General features: G+C 37.2%; 1 protein-coding gene across 2 annotated transcripts; it reads right to left on the reverse strand.

Annotated features, from left to right (window-relative positions):
- Nucleotides 1-83: 83 nt before the first annotated feature.
- LOC106166731 (FMRFamide receptor) lies at nt 84-6,316 on the reverse strand. Of its 2 annotated transcripts, none has more exons than XM_086997801.1 (3): nt 5,932-6,316; nt 3,106-3,689; nt 84-2,522 (listed from the first exon to the last, which is right to left on the reverse strand). In XM_086997801.1, exons 2-3 carry the CDS (start codon nt 3,390-3,392, stop codon nt 1,514-1,516), a joined length of 1,296 nt encoding a protein of 431 aa, XP_086853927.1. In that variant the 5' UTR covers nt 3,393-3,689; nt 5,932-6,316; the 3' UTR covers nt 84-1,513. The 2 variants fall into 2 exon arrangements, with proteins under 2 accessions (XP_086853927.1, XP_013400832.2); XM_013545378.2 differs by having other exon boundaries at nt 3,106-3,713.
- Nucleotides 6,317-21,531: the final 15,215 nt, after the last annotated feature.

Genomic DNA, 21,531 nt, shown 5'->3' on the forward strand with positions numbered 1-21,531 from the left:
CAGAGACTGAAAACTCCAACTCTTTCTCCCCTCGACACCCTAAAGGGTAAAAGAAGGATGGGGAAAAAAAAGTAAAACAGTAATGGCATTGGAACAGTGTTATTTATTGCCTCCCTAAATTGCCAAGTTTGCATCCGATCAAGCTCTCATAACATAACAACACGTTTTTGATACCTTTTATTTTTGCGAATTTCGGTAAGAATCTTGCATTATATGAAAACAAACCATGCCGAGAGTTTAAAAGACAATTTTTTAGACTTACTCGTGGCCCTGAATACAATTACCCTGTTTGTTCTGATTGAGACTCGTGATTAATCGGGACCGTTAGAGCCCCCACCCCACCCACCCGCCCTCCGGTCTCAGACTATGTATACTTCTACTTCTGGGTGAGCATCGAATTGTAATAATTTCTTCTGTTTTTCTACTTTTTTTGTGGTTTTAAATAGCCCAGCTTTAACGGAAATCGGTATAAACAGCCAAGGCAATATATCTCTTGCAATTGCAACACATACATGTATATTATTATTGGCATTTTGCTTCAAACCTTTCCCAATGCAATAATATGTATAATGCAAGTTGTCTATTTTGAATAATTTCATCTTTGTTTTCACATTACAGATCCAGGGTACGCCTATTCGGTCAAGGGGAAGAAGGGGCATCTCCCCCCTCCCACCCTTAGTCTCCGCTAGGAATGTCTATACTTATATGACGATAAAAATCATATGTACTATGTAAGCATTATGTGCTCTGTGGCATATATTGATCGTTTGAAACTTTCGACCACTCCGTCACTAGGATTTAATCTTCATGTTTGAAAGGTACAGCTATTGAGAAGCGTGGCCTTTTCCCGGCAAAAAGGACTGTTCGTTTGACCCCCCCCCCCCCCCTACACACACACACACACACACACACACACACACCTGGCTACGGGCCTTCATGTTGTGCAGTGTTACATATACATTTGAATATACCCACAGTAAGGCAATCAATGCACAGGTGACATGTATTCCTTGACATTTTTTCACTTGAAGCCTAAATTATGCAAAAATGTACGCATATATACTTCTTTAATTTTCGACGTTTCTACTGGTCAATAAACATCTAAATGATAAGAGTATATAATATGCGACAACAGCATTCCCCTTCCAACGTGGACGTTATATTTTGAGACTTTTTGCTCTCGCACGAAGCAGTTTGTGACAAGAGAAACAATCCAAGTATTAAAGAGTCACAATTTGTATTATGACTGCTAAACAGCCAAATGATAGCTATTGCCAATGCATTCACACCAGGGCACAGGAAGAGCGGAAGTAGAGTCAGATATGACGTCACCAGACAGATGTGACGTCACCAGACTACGTAACATTTGTCCCACGCCAGAGTTGTGTACACCCTATGTACTAGTAAAGTTTTCTCATGACAGGAGATAAGATACCAGAATGCTTCCTAATGTGTTCGCCCCTATTTGAACGGGACACAAGTCACCAGCTACTATTTTCCAAATATCTGTACATTAGAGTTTAATCTCATCAGACTTTAACAATGTCAAATGCACCTCACTATCAGGGTTTTCATTTTTCGCGGTCAGTTGGATAGAGTGTCCCTCCCTGTCTTCACTATCACTCATTATTGGAAAATTAGAATGACTCCCCTCCATAGTTTCAGTTATTTCAGTGTTGGAATTCGGTCGACCATATTTGCATGACGTCACAGGCGAGCGTAAAGTACGACACAAAGAGGCAATGGCGTCACGAGATCGTTTTCGAAACCCCTTAACAAAGATGAGATAGACGAAGAAGTTTGTGGCAGAATTCAGAGCGACCATGGCATTTGTTATGACATTGAAGTATCTGTGATTCGGGCCCAGATCGACCTTGCCTTCTAGAGCGTAGAGTATGTGATTCACAAATACCGGAGTTTGGCAGACCAAGTATATTATTATCATCACAACCAGCATTGCGGTGATGCGGCGTTCCCCTTGGACGTAGCCGCTGGAGGACTTCAACGAATTTTTTTGAAACAGTTTGCCGGACTTAGACGGAGATTTCCCATTCGGTTTGTGGGATTTCGTCGTAGATGTTTTATCGATCAACGCTTTGTGGAACTCGGAATGACTTCGCAGGACGAAAATCAGCAGCACATTGGCAAGCGTCATCACGGTGAGGGGGAGGCCGTAAACGAACGTGAGAAAGACCACTGTGTGGGCCAGACGTCCACTGCGAGATTCTCCAATAGCATACGGGATTATCTCTACGCGTGTAACGTTTTCACAGGCGTTCCAAGTCTCTACGGTCCGTTGCCTGAAAAACCAGGCACTGTTCATCCCAACGTCTAGAATGACTAGTATCAGGAACTCTATTTTTGTGTGACGGAAGACGTTGTGTTTCTGGAACAGGAAGGGGAACCGTAAGTGCAGGCAACGGTCAAACGCCATAAGTGATACCAGCCAAATGGAGGCCGTAAGGGACATCATACCAAATGGATACTCATACGGCTCCATGTAAGGCCAGGCGTCGAAATACCTGAAAAGAAGAAGACACCATTTTCAAAAGATTTACATAAATCAAACAAAATGTCTGGTTCTTAGAACACCACAATCTTTTTTTTTTTTTTTTTTGTAAAAATTGTTATAGTTTGTTTGTTTGTTGTTTTCTTGATTTGCCTCTGCTAGTACTTCAGTACGTCTTTGATTGTACCTAGTATCTATTTTATAAATTTAAAAAATGTTTCGTCTGTGCTAGACAGCACAATCTCGCAACTCAGATGAAAAAAAATCGGTTCGCGTGATTTAGAAGCATTTGTAGCAATATTAAGAAATATCAAGTGTGAAGTGAAAGCAAGTCAGACAACTTATGAGACACACGCAACATTTGTACACTTCGGTCAAAAATGTACCTAGAACTATGTATAGGCCTTTTAAGTCACAAATGTAAAGTTTACGTCACAAATGTTACTGTAGACGTCACAAATGCCTGGGCAGCACGATATGTATATATATATATGGATATGTATATAAAAACGAATAAATAATGTCATAAGTTAAAAAGCAAAAAAATAAGCAAACGAACGTACACTTAATCTAAAGAAATCAAGTAAAATTCATACTCTTTGAAATTCCCAGTGTGCGGATAGATGGATCGGAAAACCTGGAAAAGAAGGCAATGCACCAGGTAGAGGCTGTCTGCCACGGCTAACGCAAGTAAAAAGTAGAACGTGGTAGATTGTCTCCTTTTACTCCACAGTACGAGGAACGTGAACGCGTTTACTAGTATTCCACCAAAGCTGATGCTGCCCACAAAGACAGTGTCAACCACGAAGGCAAAAATATCGCCTGCGTCCTGGGAAGAAGAGGAGACGTTTTTCATATCGTCGCAAGAGGAGTTGGCGTCCATGTTCTTATTGACGGCCCTTTTCTATCTTCTTAATGTAGGTTGCTGGATGAAAATGTCTCTTTATTCAATTTTTTTTTCTTAGGCGCTTAAGATGTTTTGTTACTGGTTAAAAAGTAAGTCACGCTCTCCTGCTTTGGTTTATGCCAAATATTTAACACCATTTTTGTGGCCGGCAAATTTCATATGATCCTTAAACGTGCTGTATTAAAGTTGCCTTGTAAGAATCTTTGTGGCATACTTCACTGTTCTTTGATTGTTCACATATACGGATGAAGAAGTCCGGCAAACGCCTCCCAGCTGGTATCGCGTCCTCTATCACACCTTAATAAAACAAATGAAAAGATTAATTTACGACGAGTTCTAAACAATAAAAGTACACATTATTTCAGAAAATGAAATGTCAGTTTTCTTTGGCATTAGCTTAAGACATTTTATACTATTTTAACTCTTTGGCATTAAAGAAATATCAGAGTATTATCGATTCTCTTGTCTTTAAATTTCTGCAATAATGACATAAAGGCGAAATCTTTCATTAAGTTAGGCACATTGTAATTTGCCTGTTCAAAACAAATCACTTAAAAACCCTAGTTACCATCCAATAAATACACGCAATAAATAATCGAGGAATTCGTGATTACTGTGCTCTTTTAATAAAATCAGTCATACGTCCCAAGAGCAATTTTAACCTGCGTTCTCGTCAGTTTCTTGGGAAAGGGAAATATACCGTAATTAAACAACCAGGAAATCATGATCTCGCCAACAGTAATTAACCTTTTATGACAATTATCATCTGTCGACATACTAAGGTATGCACCAGATGACTACCAGAGGAGGTGAAAACATCACTTTTAATTCTATATAAAGAGGTTTGGCTTGGACTGCATGGGGGAAGTCCTATTTGTGGTGTGCCAAGAGAAATGTGCTGATGAAGTCCTTGGTTTTTATGATAGTTTTATATATCACTCATTTTTGCCCAACCAACTCTTAACGAACACACACACACACACACACACACACACATACACACACACACACACACACAGACACACACACACAGACACACACACACAAAGACACACACACACACACACACATTTTCAGAGACAAAACGGATTCCACAGCTTCATTTCTTTCTTTCTTTTTATCCTTTATTTTTCTTTCATTCTTTGCTAATAATAAGAGAGCCGGGAGGGGGCAGGCAAGGGGAGATCTCTGTCGATTTCTTAACAGCTTTCTCCGCCTGTTTAACCACGTCTAAATCAATCAATTTTAATTGATTAAAATCAACTACTGAAACAACAGAATCATTTGGAAAAAAAGTTACCCACATATGGTCTATGATGTCATCAGATGAGCGCCAGCCAAGCAGTTTTAGAATTTTACATAAGAGCGCAAATTGGCCCCACAAATGGCATTCTTTTATTTATTTAATTTTGACCTGTATAATTTTACACTGCAAATTGTTAAATTCAAAAATTCAAATAACAGACACTGTATACACAAGGCAACCTTGTTTCTAAAACAACTCTCCAGAACACATATTTAACGTAAATACAATTCTGCAAACATGCACTTCGATCAAAGTCCAAAATTGTGCAAAGAAAAAAGTTACAGTTAGCATTCGCAGAATAAGCAACGACAGATGCTAAGACCACATAAGTTGCAATATTTATTTCTCCTACCAACTGCTAAAAAAACTTTCAAATAAAAGGAAGCACGTGCTTCAATAAATCAATAAGAAATAAGAATGATTAGAATCTTAACCAAATGAAAATTGAGATCGAAGAGAATAGCTTAATTTTTTAATGGTGTCGTTTAAGATAATGGTAGGCCTATATTATCTCTCTAAATATCTTAATAAACAAAAAAACAAAAAAAAACAGATAATAATAACTAACTCTTTCTTAAAGCCTTTTTATCCATGACAGTTTCCGTTTTCATTCCTGAAATGAAAATCAGAAAAATGAACAGAGTTCCTTTTAAAATTTTCAATTTTGAAACAAAAATTTAAAAAATGGAATATTTTCGATTCTTTCATCTCTTCACTGGAAGCAAAAATTGGGTATTTTTTCTAATTTCTTTTTTTTTCTTTTTGTGCGTGTGTGTGAGAGAGAGAGAGAGAGAGAGAGAGAGAGAGAGAGAATTAGGCCAAGCGATATTCAGTGTGTAAGAGAAACTTGACAGAAAGTTGATACCGTTATCAAAAATCTAAATCAAATAATCGAGAAAGTAGGTCAAGGGATTGTGACAGCTACAGCTAAATGGAAAATTAAAAGCTGGCTGTATTGTAATATTGGTTTATCCTTTTAACCTTGACAGTTTGTAACATACAGTATATCTGTAAAATGCGACCACTTAATATCACGCCATTTTAATATAAGCCTATGACTGGTGACATGTCCCTGGTTATAAGCTACTACATGTCAACAGACAACTTGTTTAAGCTGATGTTGTTTACTCTTTTCGGTCAACTATGATAAAAACAGTTCTGGGCTCTGGTGATTGTAACTATGAACTTGAACACTTAACGTGAACTCACCGTATCAGCCAATTCGTTACACAAATTGGGGCCACTGGTATCGATACCATGGACACTGCCTTGTAGAATTGTCTCAACTTATTTAGATGGGCTCTGGGCTGTAGCTTTTCCACTAGTGTCACACGCTGTCAGATTAACGTTCAGCGTGACTGCAGAATCCCGGATCTCGCTGCTAAAAAAAGTTGGGTGAAAATTTATAATCGGAAAACTGCGGTTGGAGTTCTCTGTAAACCAGGACGCCGTCCTTGATTGGCTTATCCAGCGTCTATGGCAACCGCGGGAGCACGAAGCACGTGCTACTACCATTGAAAAGAGAAAGCCAAAAACCTTTTTACATGGTCAACGAACAGCGGACTGTGAATGATAGAAAAAAATGATCGGTTCAGTTTAGGTTGCCTGCTTAAAATGACGCCAGGTTTAGGTATCTGGTATTGATGCTGTCATAGTGAAGAAAATATCTGCGAAGCGAGAGAGGGGATTTGGGGGATAAAAGATAGGGGCCTATTTAGGAAAGCGAAACATCCTGTCAACGTTATCTCACGTTCATTTCTCGTGCCTATCGAATTACAGAAGGGTCTCACGGTATATTCTTATCCGATGACATATCTGTTTTACATTTTATAAAGCGTTCATTGTGTTTTTAATCTCATATGGGATATGAGTAACTTTATTTCCTGCTTTTTGTTTCATTTCTTAAGCTCCTCACTCCGTTCGCAGAATTATTTAAAAAATGCGTCATTTGGATAAAGAGATTGGAGTAAAAATCTTGGAAGAATCGCCTCCGATCCCATTTAACATGACGTACAGTCACAATTCCATCTCTAAAAATCCTCATGTAAATTCTGATATGACGTTTTTTCCAAATTGGGGCATGGAAGACACAATCATTCAGCAGCACGTCGTATAAAGAATAAAGCAGTTTCTTTCCCCTTTACATCCCTATTTCAACAGGTCTGTAGCCAGGGGGGTGGGTTCATTGGGTTCAAAAGAAACCCCCTTTTTGCCAGGAAAAGGTACCCTTTGGGTACATTTTTTCTAGGTTTCAGGGTAAAAGGTTCACTTTTTCAGAAAAAGACCCCCCACCCCCTTTTAAAATAGCTGGCTACGGGCCTGTCAAATTAAATTTTGGAAAAAGTATCTGCGTTTTTCCAGAACTATTGCTTAAAGAAAGACGGTGGCGCAGACGACAAGAGGGTAGAAATGAAATGCTTTAATCGTATTATGTATGTATACATTTATTGAATTAAATTGTAACTATAGATGTATCCCATATAGTTATAGAGGTAGAAGGCTTTCAAATTTGAGAAAAAAAAACTTCCACAGTAAAAAAAGTAAAAGGCTAAATTCAAGTTCACATTTGGATATGCCATTTATTTTCAAATATGGTTTCAAACACATGAAAATTGTCATCATTTTTTTTTCTTTTTCTTAGAAAGGAAACTTAATGATACTTCTTTTAGTACAACATTAGTTTTAATTGAGATGATCACGGCAACAGCTACATAGATATGCATGACCCCATCCACGCTGTCTGTTTTCTAACCACTCAGACCTGTCATGCCAACAATCACAGCTCAAAATCTTTTCTTGGTCACTCTCGACAAATCCCACTAAAGCTTGCTTATTAATCAATTAATCCGCGAGTCTTGAGTTTATCTCGCATATTCCCATAATTGCCAATGTGTTTGATAGGTCTCTCCCCAACCTCCCTAATTGCGATAGCGAAGCTGGCGAGGATTTCTCTGCGCATTCGCCGTTGTGATGTTCACCGTGAAAGATGATATAGCTTCTATTATAAAGCAATGTGTGATTAGTAAAGCTGTTGGCACATGGCCATGTACTTTTTAAATTTTTAACTAGTTATAGAAATGCTGAAAGTGATGGAAATGGTGGAAGTGTTTGAGCCTTTTATTTATGTTGTCATATCTTTATTGCACCGTGGACTATATGTGATTTAACGAACCAACTACAAAAATAAAGGCAGTATAGTGACAACTATGGGTTCTAATCCTTACTAAAGTTTTAGCTTCATTGGGGACGTCGTCATTATTATCTGTTTATTTTAATTTATTCGCTTATTTATCTATATATAAGGGCATATGAATAATAAATTTAAAACTTTGATATACCGATGTGAACATCTCTGCTAAGTTTTCATAAAAATGTAAAAAAAGCACATTTGTGCAAGCCGAAGAAGTACTTTAAACGATATTTCAGGTTATCATATTAAGTATGAACTGATAATCGAAGAATCAGTGTGTGTGTGTGTGTGTGTGTGTGTGTGTGTGTGTGTGTGCTGTAAAAAACTTAAGGTCTTTGTCAATGAATTAGGCGCGGGTGTGTATAGGACGTGCTTGAGAGATGGGTGACTACATTCAGACATTTATGTATGTGAATCAGTATACACAATTGAATTGATCGGGGTGGGGGTGCATTCAGTGGACTTCCTTCCTTCTTTCTCCCCCTTCCTTCACATCTCTCTTTCCTTCCATCCATCTCTGCCCGACTAGCGAAGGGCTAGCTCCTACCTCAGCGGCCAGCCCTATACACACCACAGGTGCACTGCAGCCCGCTTAATAGCTGGTCAACTCGATACCGTTATCGGCCCCGATACGCCGTCAAACCGCTGCGCTGTTCCAGGGTGATTTCTGCCGTTACTTCACATTCTGAGGGTGGATAACAGGTCCTCTTTGTGCTGCCTTGTCATTTGTGTGGCGTAATAAAATTGAAGGTAATTCCAATAGATTGTGATTAAAGGGTTTTGGTCTTGATGGAATCGTCCCTATTGGGAGCAGAGGTATTGGGTTTCTAAGGGTATCTATGTTAGAGAGACAGACTATCTGTGCTGTGGGTAATTGTTTTACTGAGGGAAGGATGGATATCAAATATAAACTCACTGGTTATTTTGTGTAATGGGGTGGTGTGACGGATATTAGTTATAACTGTTTTTCTGTGCTTTATCTCTCTCTCTCTCTCTCTCTCTCTCTCTCTCTCTCTCTCTCTCTAAAACGAGACAGTCCATCATGTTAAAACTCAAACGAACTATTATACCGTGCATATTGCCCTCAAGACTGTGATGAGGGCGACTACTGCACGTAGAAAAAATATAAATAATAAAAAATAGCATAGAAATATACTGATGTATGGTAAACGATTTATAATTTATTAACACACATTTTTAATGACAATTAAAGAAAAGCTTCATAAATCAGTTTTTTCGGAAAGTAAAAAATATGAAGACAACGTAAGGTCTGTGTCGCGGCTGTCAAAGACAAAGGGGTGAATCGGGTACACCATAGATCTCTGTCGTAGCCCATGTCTCTCATGTTAAGTATCCTGACGCATCATGGCCTGCCACAGTCCCTGCCATTTCTATATATATCTCTGGTCAAAATTAATGACTTGGAAATTGCCTGGGATTATATTACACCGCCTCGGGGAGGGTTGTCATCTCCCACCTGACAGAGAGTCGACGTAGTTTCAGGCTAGTTAAGATAATGTCGTAAATGACTCAGCCTTTCATTGGAGCATAAAAGAAAACGTTGCGGCTCGGTCCGTCCCACGCGACTCCCATAGAAAAAGCCTGAAAAGTTGCTGTCATATTAGAGGCTTTTAGGACTTGTAAATTTGTCCTCTACTATAGTCTATTGATAGAAATCATTTCACGAGTAACTGTGACCTGCTGAAAGGAGGCAATTTGGGGGGGGGGGGGGGGGGAGGGAGGGGGAGGGGGTTAGAAGAATGACTGTATCAGGCTGATTCCCTTCCATGGAATATATGGAAACCAAATACTAAAGCCCCTACCAAGTTTTCCTATATGACATTATGCTGAATACTTTTTTATTCGAAAAATAGCACAAACTTCCTTTAAAGTTTAAAGCGTGCTGCAGTGTCGAGAGCGCAAGGCTTGAAGGTGATAGAGAAGAAACGCTTGGCGTAGACGTAAGGACAACTGGATGAGACAAGATCTAGAGTTCTTTTTAAAGGACTTCTACGCTGTCACAATAATGTTAATATTTTCATTGTTTATCAATTTTCTGTATGTAAGACAGAAAAATGTTAAAATATTTGACGCGCTAATAACGTTTTGAAATAGCTATTTAACGGTTGAACATTCTATAAAGCTCCGGTATTTCGGCAAACTTCTACACAATCTTATTAAGTGTTCTTGTCTATTTTTAGGGTCAAAAGAGGCGATATTACCTAGAAAAATACAAAAAATAACTTGTTAAAGTTTTCAAAGAAAATTGATCTCGTCCAATAACTACCCATCTCCGAACAATGATAATTTTAATTTAAAAACATGCTTAAATCAGCTTCTCTTCTATAAAAATCACCACAAACCAAACATCGGAGTTCATTTTTTGACAAAAAGAATAAAAGCACTTATTTGATGGGCTATTTTTAAGCGTGGACAAGTAGTGCCAGGAACGCAGCGTTAACTGCCATATGTGTCAGGTGTGTTAAAAACACCTTCTTTACCTGTTCTCGCGGAGGCACTGTTCGCCCCAGGACAGGGGTGCCTCGTTGGAAATGTTCGAGTCGCGTGTTGCAATGTGCACGGGTTAATTACAAGCGTGGTTTTAAGGCCCCGACGTGCCAGGAATGCAGATGTTTGGAACAATAGCAGTAAAACATTGCCAAAATATCAAACACCAATTTTCTTGTCTTTCGGTTAATTACCCTTGTTGCCTTGTGCCATTGACAATAGCAGTTGAATAAGCCACAATATCAAATACGTATGCCTGCTCTTGGGTTTTATCTGACTTGATTTGTGAAAATGAAAGAAAATGATGCTAAAAGCCCCATGATGGGCATTGTTTCTTAGATTGATATATTGATATTTTTGTTCTCTAATTTTTTTGCTGGTTTGATTGTTTCACCTACCCCACCCCCCTCTCTCCCTTTAGAATATAATAGCCAACACAACACAATGTGGGCGTTTATGACAAAGGCTTACATGTCTATGTCGATGTAATCCTGATGGAGAAAAGTTACTGTGCAATCGACGTTTTTTTTTTAATTCTGTGTTATTTTTTACCGTTCTCATGTGGATGGAATGTTAAGATAGTCTCTCTTAACGTAAAAAGGCCGAAACATTGTGACCTCTGTGTCAAACACGTAAGATCCAAGAAACGGGTCCATTTCAAAACCAACCATAATCTCTCTTAGGGATATTTTTTATGTTTTTGATTTTTTTTTTCGTGAAGGTACTTTAAACTGAGTGGCATCGTTCCAGAAAACATCCCTCTCATAATCTAACCGAAACACATTTAGTTGACTGAACGGGAATGAAGTGCCGTTATTCTATCCGCCCGTCTCCGTCCTCCTTCGTGACTTTCCGTTAATGGTCGGCTCCAGTTTCATCCTGCCCCGCCTCCAGAGGTTAGTAATCTCCTCTGATATTGATATCGGTGGGATACGTGTGTTTAGTAACTGATCAAACAATTCCCTACATGCCACTACTGACTGAAATTCCCCAAAAATTGTCAGATTTCTTGACATTTAGCAACTGCCATGTTTTGAGTTTTAAATTAACCAAAGGATGCCAGTAAACATATAGACTTGTAACGCTGGATGACTGAACTCTATGGAGTACAGAAATTAATATGTTCGTTCTATGCACAGGTTTTAAGTCATGAACTTCGGTATCGATGAGTATGAAGTAGTGGCTGTTTAATTTGTACAGACCATACACGGTAGAAAAAAAGTGTACATTTGTAACACATCTAGAGTTGACATACATGTACATGTATTGTTCAAGCTTTGAGCCAACTACCGAATTAATTGTATATTTTTATATCATTCAATCACTCTTGGTTTACCGATCCATTATACCTGAAAACATTTTCCCGGTCTTTGCTTATGTCAGAAATCGTTATCGCCAGAAAACTATGGAACTTATACCGATTGTACATAAAAATAAAAGATGAACAAGTTTACTTTGCTCAAGATGGCTTTTGCGTTTACAATTTTTGAAACAAAAACATCGTGTTCTTAGTCTGAGTCTTAGTTATAGTCTATGTAGGCTATGCTTTTATCCAACTGTTACATCCCTTCCTCACAGTAAAACAGCATTTTAATTGATGGCTTTTATTCATTTCTTTTAAGCCCCTCATATTTCATTTCTTTTCAAACATGGAATGGTAATATAATTTTTGTTTTATATGTATTTTATTATGCATGTATATTATATACAACGACTGAATAAACCCTTTTCACTTTAATCATGGTACACCACAAGATCCGCAGACGATGAAATCTTCACCAGCTCAGCAGGAGGCTCACACTGCGTTCGTGACCATCTCTACGTTACACATATATACATACATGTATATATATATGTCGTCCTACTCTAGCTCTGACCACGTGCGCTAGTAGTAGCCTATGTTACAGTAATGTTGTATGACACTGCAATTTTGTATACTATTTTAGGAGCCCTGATATCGGAGCGTGTGTTGTCCAGACCATGTCGAACTTGTTGGACATGACCCCATATACTGATAGCATTGTCTGGTATAACTACGTACGGCACCGCCACTGATTTTACAGATATGATTATGGTCACTATCTGAATTTCAATGGAAACATTTTGACGGCTTTTTGTATATGTCAGATAATTTATACTACCGTTGTTACGTACAGTGCCCATAGATAGCAATTTGTCAAATTGCTTGGACAATGTTAAAAAACGGCTGAAGAGCAACTGATAACACATTGTTATCGTCCTTAGCACACGTGTGCGAGCCACCGTGTCCCGTGAAATGCCCATACCCTCTACCAGGGCCGCAGTTATTACATGTATTATGTGGACTTTTTTTTGCTGAAAACAGAGATTAGCCATCTATTTTAACCAGAGACATACATAAAACTGTTAATATCTAGTGAAAAATCAATCTGTGGTCCTGGAAGAGGGTAAAATTTTATCTCTTAATTTGCTTAAATCTTAATGATTTCAAGTCCGTCTCCAGCCCATGGTTTAATAAACAAAAGTATTCAAAGGTGACGTTTAATGACAACAGCAAAGTGACGTTTTCTATCGCTTACTGTGGCTCAAGGACTATTCAGTTCTCAATGTGTATTAATATCTTTTATTATCTTTTTGAATTTGGATGGAGTCGATTCTTTAGAACCGCAGTCGTGACATTATTACGCGTGCCAAGCCACAATCTTGGTTGTTGCGTGTAAATAGACATGTTTGACAATATAATGTGAGAAAAAGTGAAAAGTAGCAGTATCCGCCCTTGTTAGTAATGAAAAGAAGCGCACATACCGTTAACCTCTCTACACAAGCCAATTTTTTATATTTGTTACACAGGCACGATTCCCTTAGGTGTAAAATAAAGAAACAAAATTCCGGTCGTAGATTTAAGACAAATTAACTTTTGACTGAAGTTCCTTTGTGGAATAGCCGAACTGTCCTGCCAACACAGTGGGACTGAGTTTTGTGGGCTGGACAAGGCAGTACTGAGGGAGTTTCGGACCTGCAGGTGGGGCAAACTTGATGGAATGTCTCTACCCTGGACAAGTATGGCCTTTAGGTTTTTTAGACATAGACCAAAAAACATGGCATTGCGGTTATTAGTAGAACAGCGGTACACGTCCATTAAAACGTAAGAGGTGTGGGATTTACTGTCTTTGTCCTAGACGAAATTACAGCTAAAATACTTCAGGTGTAACCCTGTAGGTAGCCTCAGAGGTTGAGCGCGTCTCTCGCCTCGTCTGATCTCGGGAGATAAACAGCCGTAAATCAGGACCCTTGACAGGGGAAGCCCTCACCCGAAACCGACCGCATCGTTTGTCATATCTCTGGCCCGGGGCTGGGAAATTAGACCCCGCCGCACTCACCAGAGCGCGACGTGGTGAACTCAGGCTTTGGCAGCATGTATTTTTTTTCTCTCCTCCTATCTTCTTTTGCACCTTTAAAAACATTATACAATTATATTTACAGCCTTTAAGTGTCTCATTTTCAAAAGGTAACATGTTTATAGAACTGCTTATTTTACTTCCACGATGACTCAAAATGACGCGAAAGTATTGTATTGTATTTTGATGTATTCATTTATGTTCGGATTGATTATCATGTTAAAACTAAATTTGATATTACGCGTATAATACGAAGTCGTCTCCTTACATTTCTTTCTTTTTTTAGTAAATATGTTGTGGAGGTGATGCCCCAATCTGTATATGGTCATTTGTTTTGTAGAACATTCCAAGAGAAATTCGTGAAAAATTGTCAGACTTGTTATATGATAAACATGATTCACAGAGTTGTAGTAGTATTACTGAACTATACGGTTTCAAGGCTATATAGAGAACCGGGTTGTAAATTGTTAACTGTTTGACAGGACTAATGTGCTCCACTGACATAACAATTGTTCAGACGATTATGTGACGTTGAAGACGACAATTAACATTTTCTTCGTGTATTTTTACCTAGTATGTTGTATATTTTTTTGGTGTTTTAAGAATTTCTTCAGGGGGCATTTGATATTACGTGTGGCACTGTCATTTACATTGAACAATATGCGGTAAGAAAGTCCGTTTCTTATTTTTTTAAAAAGGTTTTTCCGTATAGAAAAAAAACTCAACTGACTATTTTAACTTTTTTCATTCGTCCTGAATTAACAATTTGGAGGAGTTGCTTTATACTTATTTTTGTTTACAAGTGTTACCTGTACTCACAGTGCCGTTAATACCCTGTTTTCCTACCGCCGGACATTACGGACGCATGGTTAAGAGCGTTAAAATTAAGTGCACATTTGTCGCGGTCAGTTTGGCGCGAATCCGGCCATTTAGGACATAAATCTGGTTTTTGACCGCAGCCGTGGTCAACCTGTTTTCTGGTCACTTTAGGGGTCTGTGGTGATAGGTTCTAATTGAGGAAGCTTGAAAGAATTTAATTTAATTTCCTTTTGTTTTTGTTTAAATTTTTTTCGATTCATAGTCATTATAATTGCCAAGGTGATTATTTTCGGTCATTATTTGCTTGTGTATTTGTTTGCTTTCTAGCCCTTTTATTTATTTATTTATATGTCTATTCTTTTATCTTTATGTGCACTTATTTTCTTTTATTTCAATGGCTATATACGTATATGCATCTTCTTGTTGTATTAGGTATTCTAAGGGAAATGAACACTGTCTTCAGAAAAAAAAAGACAGGATAATTTGGCAATGACCAAAAGAGCCAACAAAATCTTAATAAACAAAAAACAAACAAGCAAAAAAATACAAGGGAGGGTCAGCATTTTATGGAACTTTCTCTCCCACAAAGGAGCCTAGTGCCAGTTTCCTGGCTTATCCCGATCTTCCCTGTCGCAATCCTAGTCGCTTGGTCTGTCTCAACTACTGCAATTTAAAAAATAACCAATATTTGCTGCATGGATATTACTGTGAGAAAGAATTATTTAACAAATGATATAAATGCTTACAGAGTATATGTCTTTATGAATTTGTTCCAGTGTCACAATATCTGAGAGATGGGGTGTTATCTTTTTTTATAATCATCTGATCACTGGTTTACCAACTCACATTTAATAACATTGTGCAGCATCATAGCATTCATAAGCATATTATCTTAGATCGTGAAGAAGGATAGATTTACAAGCACACGCAAGAGCAGTAAGTGTGTTTTTTGTAATTTGTTTAGTTTTTTTGGTTTGTATTTATCAATTTCTCGACATAACGTCATCAGAAGAGGTGAAATCCCACATACGGTCTGATCTAATATAGTTAACGATTTTAAGTGCTGTGAGATTTATAGATGAGCCCTGTGTTTATGATTGAAATTATCCACATATTTTATTGTCCATTTTGTGTCAAAAAGAATGTGAGGAAGGTATACACGTTAGATATCATTGATACTTTACTGAGCACTAAAATTTTACAGATACATTTACGGACTCTTCACAATTAATTTTGTATATATGTATGTACACAAAGACAACTAAAGGAGTGAGACAATACGATTGAGAGTTAATTAGTACTTTGCCCATATATTTTACTAGATCAAACGTGAATATTGAATGATAAGTGATAGTATTGCGCAACAGATGAAGATCAGTATGATAATTTAACTAAAAAATAAGCCAAGAGGAAGATGATCCTGATTGCATCCTGATTGTATTCTGATTGTATTCTGATTGTATTCTGGATAGTGACTTGTCACCTTTATATGTATATATAAATTAATATAGTCGACGAATAAATAAATATGATAAAAAAATTAATCGGAAAGACGGATTACTAAATATATTGCCTCGATCTTCATTGTATCTGCGCTGTAAACTTTATTCCCGTACGCGTGTTTTGCGTGTCTTGCTTGAGGACGGAGGAAATAACATGTAGGCATGACGCGGCCATTAACTGCCAACTTCACATAATTATTCAAGAAGTCGTAACCGAATGCATGATTTCAACAACTGCGATTGTTTCACAAAGAGATGCCAAAGAAGTGACATGAGCACTAAAATATAAAAAAAATCGGCATAATACAAACTTATATTTTACATCTTTGGCAGGGCCAAATACATGTCCTGTAAGTTATACCATAGGAGGCCGTTTATTCAAGTAGCACTGTAATACATGCTGAACCTAAAGCACTTTCATTCAGTCGCTCTTTTCTCTCTCACGACCACGAAGATCACTCTCGGTTCCATAACAAAGATGTCAGTTTTCTCTAATTGCTTCAACAATCGCCGGCAATGACGCGGAATCGCAAATCTTCTCGTTGATTTACGGACTAATCGGGCGAATTATTTTACGACAAGATACAAGATGGCACTACTACTATCGCGGCTTCGCCACCATTCTCAAGGTTCTGGGAAGAACAGGGGTGACATTATAACGTACAATCCAAGTTTTTTATATATATACTTTTTGATGTATAAAGGAGGGGTGACGTTGCGTAAAAGGGCGGGTGGAGTCCTCTCAGAAAGTCAGAGGTGGAGACAGCATTTTTACTGATAATGCAGGGTTTTACGAAGAAGGGGGGGGATGGTGCGTGGGGGGGGGGGAGTTTGTGTCTTCACAGTGCACACACACTCGCACACACACACTGAAGACAAATTTGCATAAGCAGACAAACAATGTTTTTTTTTGTAAAAAAAAAAAAAAAAAACCGGGGCTCCTTTTATTATTATTATTATTATTATTATTATTATTATTATTATTATTATTATTTGGTAACCTAAGGAGGAAGCAACCTCTATTCCTTCTACCACCTCTTGTCCTTGCCTCAGCTTGACGTCTAAGTCGTGAGAAATCGAGAGAAAAAAATCATGTTCTGTCTCATTGTCAAGTGCCACCTGGAATTTCCAGAACATACTAATTATATCATCGTACTGAAATCCATCAAGTCCCCGAGGCAGGCTCGAGATTAAGAGAGTTATTTTATTGCTCATTTGATTGACTAAAAGTGCTGTGTTTCAAGACGCCCTGTGCTATTTTTGTGAATTTTACGATGTTTTTTTTTTTTTTTTTAAGATTTACGATTATTGCATGCCGTGTTTATGTTTTTTCTTTAACTTTCTGACTTGAAGATTTTTGTATCTCTTGTTTTTACGGATACTATTTTTGACTTGTAGTTGAGGCTACACAATGAAGATACATAAGCGATATATTTGCCCTAAACTTGAGATTTAGATCTTGAAAGTGCCACTGGCCATGCATACGGACATGAGCGTTGGTAAGTGCGTGCGAGCACGCGCGTGTGTTTGCAGATGTGTATCAGAGCATCATATAGGAAAGAAAGCGGCTGAAATAAACGTTTCAAACCAGCATTTTCAGCAGACAATCATTGAAATTATTCTGAAGCTTAGCTGGGTTGTTCTTCTTTTTTTGTTTTGTTCTTTGCTTGTTCTTTTTTTTTTTTTTTTTCATTAAAACGATTCTATGTCATATCACGCCAAACAATGAAGAAATGAAAGGCGTAAACAAGATTACATTAAAAACATACTTCATCCTTCCAAAGCAATTTCCTTGATTCAGTTTTTCTTAAATCAGCCGAGTTGAGTGCCAGAGAGTCCCGACGATTTCTTAATTAGACGAATGTAGAATTCATTAATATGCTCTTTATTTCCATTTGCTTCAAATGGATAGCGAGACCTCGTTGCCCTTGCACCGTGCTACGACAGAGACAAAAATGATCTAATGAAATCAATCGTGTTGCATTAGAAGTAGAATCCATGGAGTGATACTGATAATTGAACAGAATGCGTAGAAGCGGCCGCGTCGTAGCGTGTGCGTGTTGTACAGACAATTAATTGACGAGTGCGCGGGAAATTACGCTAATGCCTTTTTTTAAATTAGATGCGGGTTTTGAACATAGCGCAGATGTTTGAGTCACTAAAGCTGTTCTTGATTAGTTATTTTAGAATGTATGTTGTTTTAGGGTGCGTGAGTACTGTACATTTCCACACGAATCTCTCTTTCTCTTCCTCTCTCTCTCTCTCTCTTTCTCTCTGCAATACATTATTTAAGCATGTTTCACTACACATACGCATATACACCAACACGCACCCATACTTTCACACCCACACGCACACATACATTGTCATTAACGACAAACCCATGTAATCTTGGAGGCATTTTCAGTATCTTTTTTACTCATATTTGTGGGTAATGGGAAAAAACGCTGTAAATGTGTTCGTAGTGCGTGTGCTATCAACCGCAGCTTGCCTACCTACTTGGATTTGACACTGTGATTAACAAGCTGCCTCTCTGGACGCGATACAAACCATTAAAACCTACTCTGGGTATGACAAAGATGGATGACATTAGTGGAAGGCGTAGTGGGAGAGAGCAAGAGGTTTTTACTACGTCACGGTTCTTGGTTCTAGCCGTATTAATATTGAGCAAGGTTTTGCTTTTACTTTCATTTTGTCTCCCTTTTTTTTCTTTTTTAATTCAGTTAATTTCATTGTGTTACATTTCACACACATCTTCTAAATTCTGTTTGGTGGTTCTAACCTGTGAACATAGCTTGGTTTTTTTTCACTGTTAATGTTGAACACGTTAGAGGTTTTCATATAAACAACTCCTTTTTGTCGATAGCAATTTGACATATTCTTTTTTTATATTATATCTTTTCACATTGTTATTGTCAAAAAGTAAGACAGAACATATTTATGACAACTTTTCAAATTTGTGAACACGATGTGTTATATCCTGTCATTTCGATTGCACATTACACTTGGTGCGATCTACGTTAATGTTGAACTCAGTGATAGATTTTGTGTGTGCGGATTGCGTTTACGTTCACGTTTCTACTTTTTCTTCTCATTAATTTTCTTAATTTGTTTCCTTAACATTGGGCGTATCTTTTAACTTTATCTATTAATTAAATCTGTTGTGTATTTTTGCAGTCGTGATATCACTTGGCTTTGTTTAATATATATATATCCATTAATGAGCTACTTGTGTTGTATACGTAAATTAGTTGCGATCCTTTTCTTCTCTCTTATATTTTATATATATATATATATATATATATATATATATATATATATATATATATATATATATATATATATATATATATATATATTCTGTTGTATCCATTTGTTTTATTTATTTACTTATTCAATTTTGTGGAGAGCATTTAATGCTTTTAGCGCTTTGCCTCCATTTCTTTCGAATAAACATTGTTAAAAAAATGAACTACCCGCCTACATGAGAAACTGCATTTCATTTTGCATTGCATCTGTTCACCTTAAAGTCCACAGCGTAATTATTCCAAATCTTTAAAAAATTCGAGATAAAAAAGGAAATAAGTTGTGGCACCAAGACCTCATTAACGACCACCCAAATGTACCATATAGTGGGGTATATGTCAACTTATTCGATATGTTCAGTGATCCAACCAGAATAGTTGCAAACACTAAACAAAACAACGACAGAAGAAAAATTAGAACACAAAAACAACGTATTCAAAATATTAGTTTGCCTGGAATCACAGCGTTCTCTGTTTGCAGAATTTTGAGAGGAATCACTGAGGAAAATAAATGAATTTTTCTACACATACTGTAGAATGTGTATTTTGGAAAATAAACAATGCATGTACATACATCTTGAAGAAACAGTTTTTAAACATAGCACAATTGATTTATAGTATATTTTTTACCAGGGTCATATCACTAATAGTACATTTGAGCTGTCCAACCGCCGCAGTCTTTCTTTCAGGAACAGTACTTCATTGCAGTTGGCATTAGTTGTAAAAAAGACTCCCAGTTGTTGACAGATCATAATAATTTTCTGTGATATAACCTAAGTGTATAATTCAGATTTACAAATCAAATGTACTCTGTGTTTCAGTGATATGATCCAGAGAAAAAAGATATACATCTAATAAATTAGATGCCCAATGATTCCCTAATGAACCTACATCATAGAGTTGATTTGAAGATTGTACATGTATTTTCTGCTGAAGATTACACGATAGGCTACATCATAAACACAATAAAAGATTTAATAATAATAATAATAATAATAATAATGTTCATGGTTCCAGAGTATTGTATTTCCTGATGTTTTAGTGATAGTAATCACGTACTACTGACAAAGGGTAGAACAGCTGAGATTTATAATATAATATAATATAATATAATATAATATAATATAATATAATATAATATAATATAATATAATATAATATAATATAATATAATATAACATGAAGCCATAATTTATATGTATTTGTATTACCCGTAGTACAGAGAACCTACAGGAGTACCAATCATATCACTCAGGGCTCAATAGATTACTATGATTATAATTATAATAATCATTACTATATAATCATTATTTTTCGTTTTAGGAGTTTTCGTGTTGGATGCATAGATCTACTGCTTTCCCCATTAAGATTCTCATTACTGTCATTATCAACAACGACATGACAATCAGCAGCAAACGTCATCTTTTCTCGAGCCATGCTGCTACGCTCCATCAACGATCTCTTCAGCAGCCAATCGACCTGGACAGCCGATACCAATCAGAAGGAAGGCCTTCGGCGCTTCATATCCGCAAATGTATTGTCATTTTCCTTGTTAGAGGATAATAATATCCCTTTGCTCTTTTGTAAGCTACAAGGTACTGATTATGAGGGGGACAATACCCCGAAATGAGATTCCGGCTCGTCTGCCGTGAGAAAGGATTATCGGCTATCCCGAGGGAGATGGTGCTATCCCAAGGGATACTGAGATATCCTTTGAAAGCTTACACCCTGGAATATTTGAGTATGTTGCTGCCAAATGTAGGCGATCTATTCTAAATATTTAATTATAAGTATCTCATCACCCCTCCCCTTCCCGTTTCAGCGCAGTAATCCGGATCTCGTTGCAAATAAAGACACGAACGATAGCCATGTGATTCTTCTCTACGCGAATGTCTGAAATATTGATGAACAAAAAAATACAACAGAAAAAAATTTCAATTTAAATTTTACATAATGATTTTGATACAACAAAAAGGTTAAAATGTGCTTGATGTGGTTTTATGAATTTTTCATGTCAAAGATATGAAGCGTATGTAAATTTCATGTTATACAGATACTGGGTATTCGGCGTGTGGAATTTAAAAAGGCAAATTAATAAAAGACAATTG

The sequence above is a fragment of the Lingula anatina genome, chromosome 10 (assembly GCF_051362555.1).
Source record: "Lingula anatina isolate TDL-2025a chromosome 10, LinAna3.0, whole genome shotgun sequence".
Taxonomy (NCBI): Eukaryota; Metazoa; Brachiopoda; class Lingulata; order Lingulida; family Lingulidae; genus Lingula; species Lingula anatina.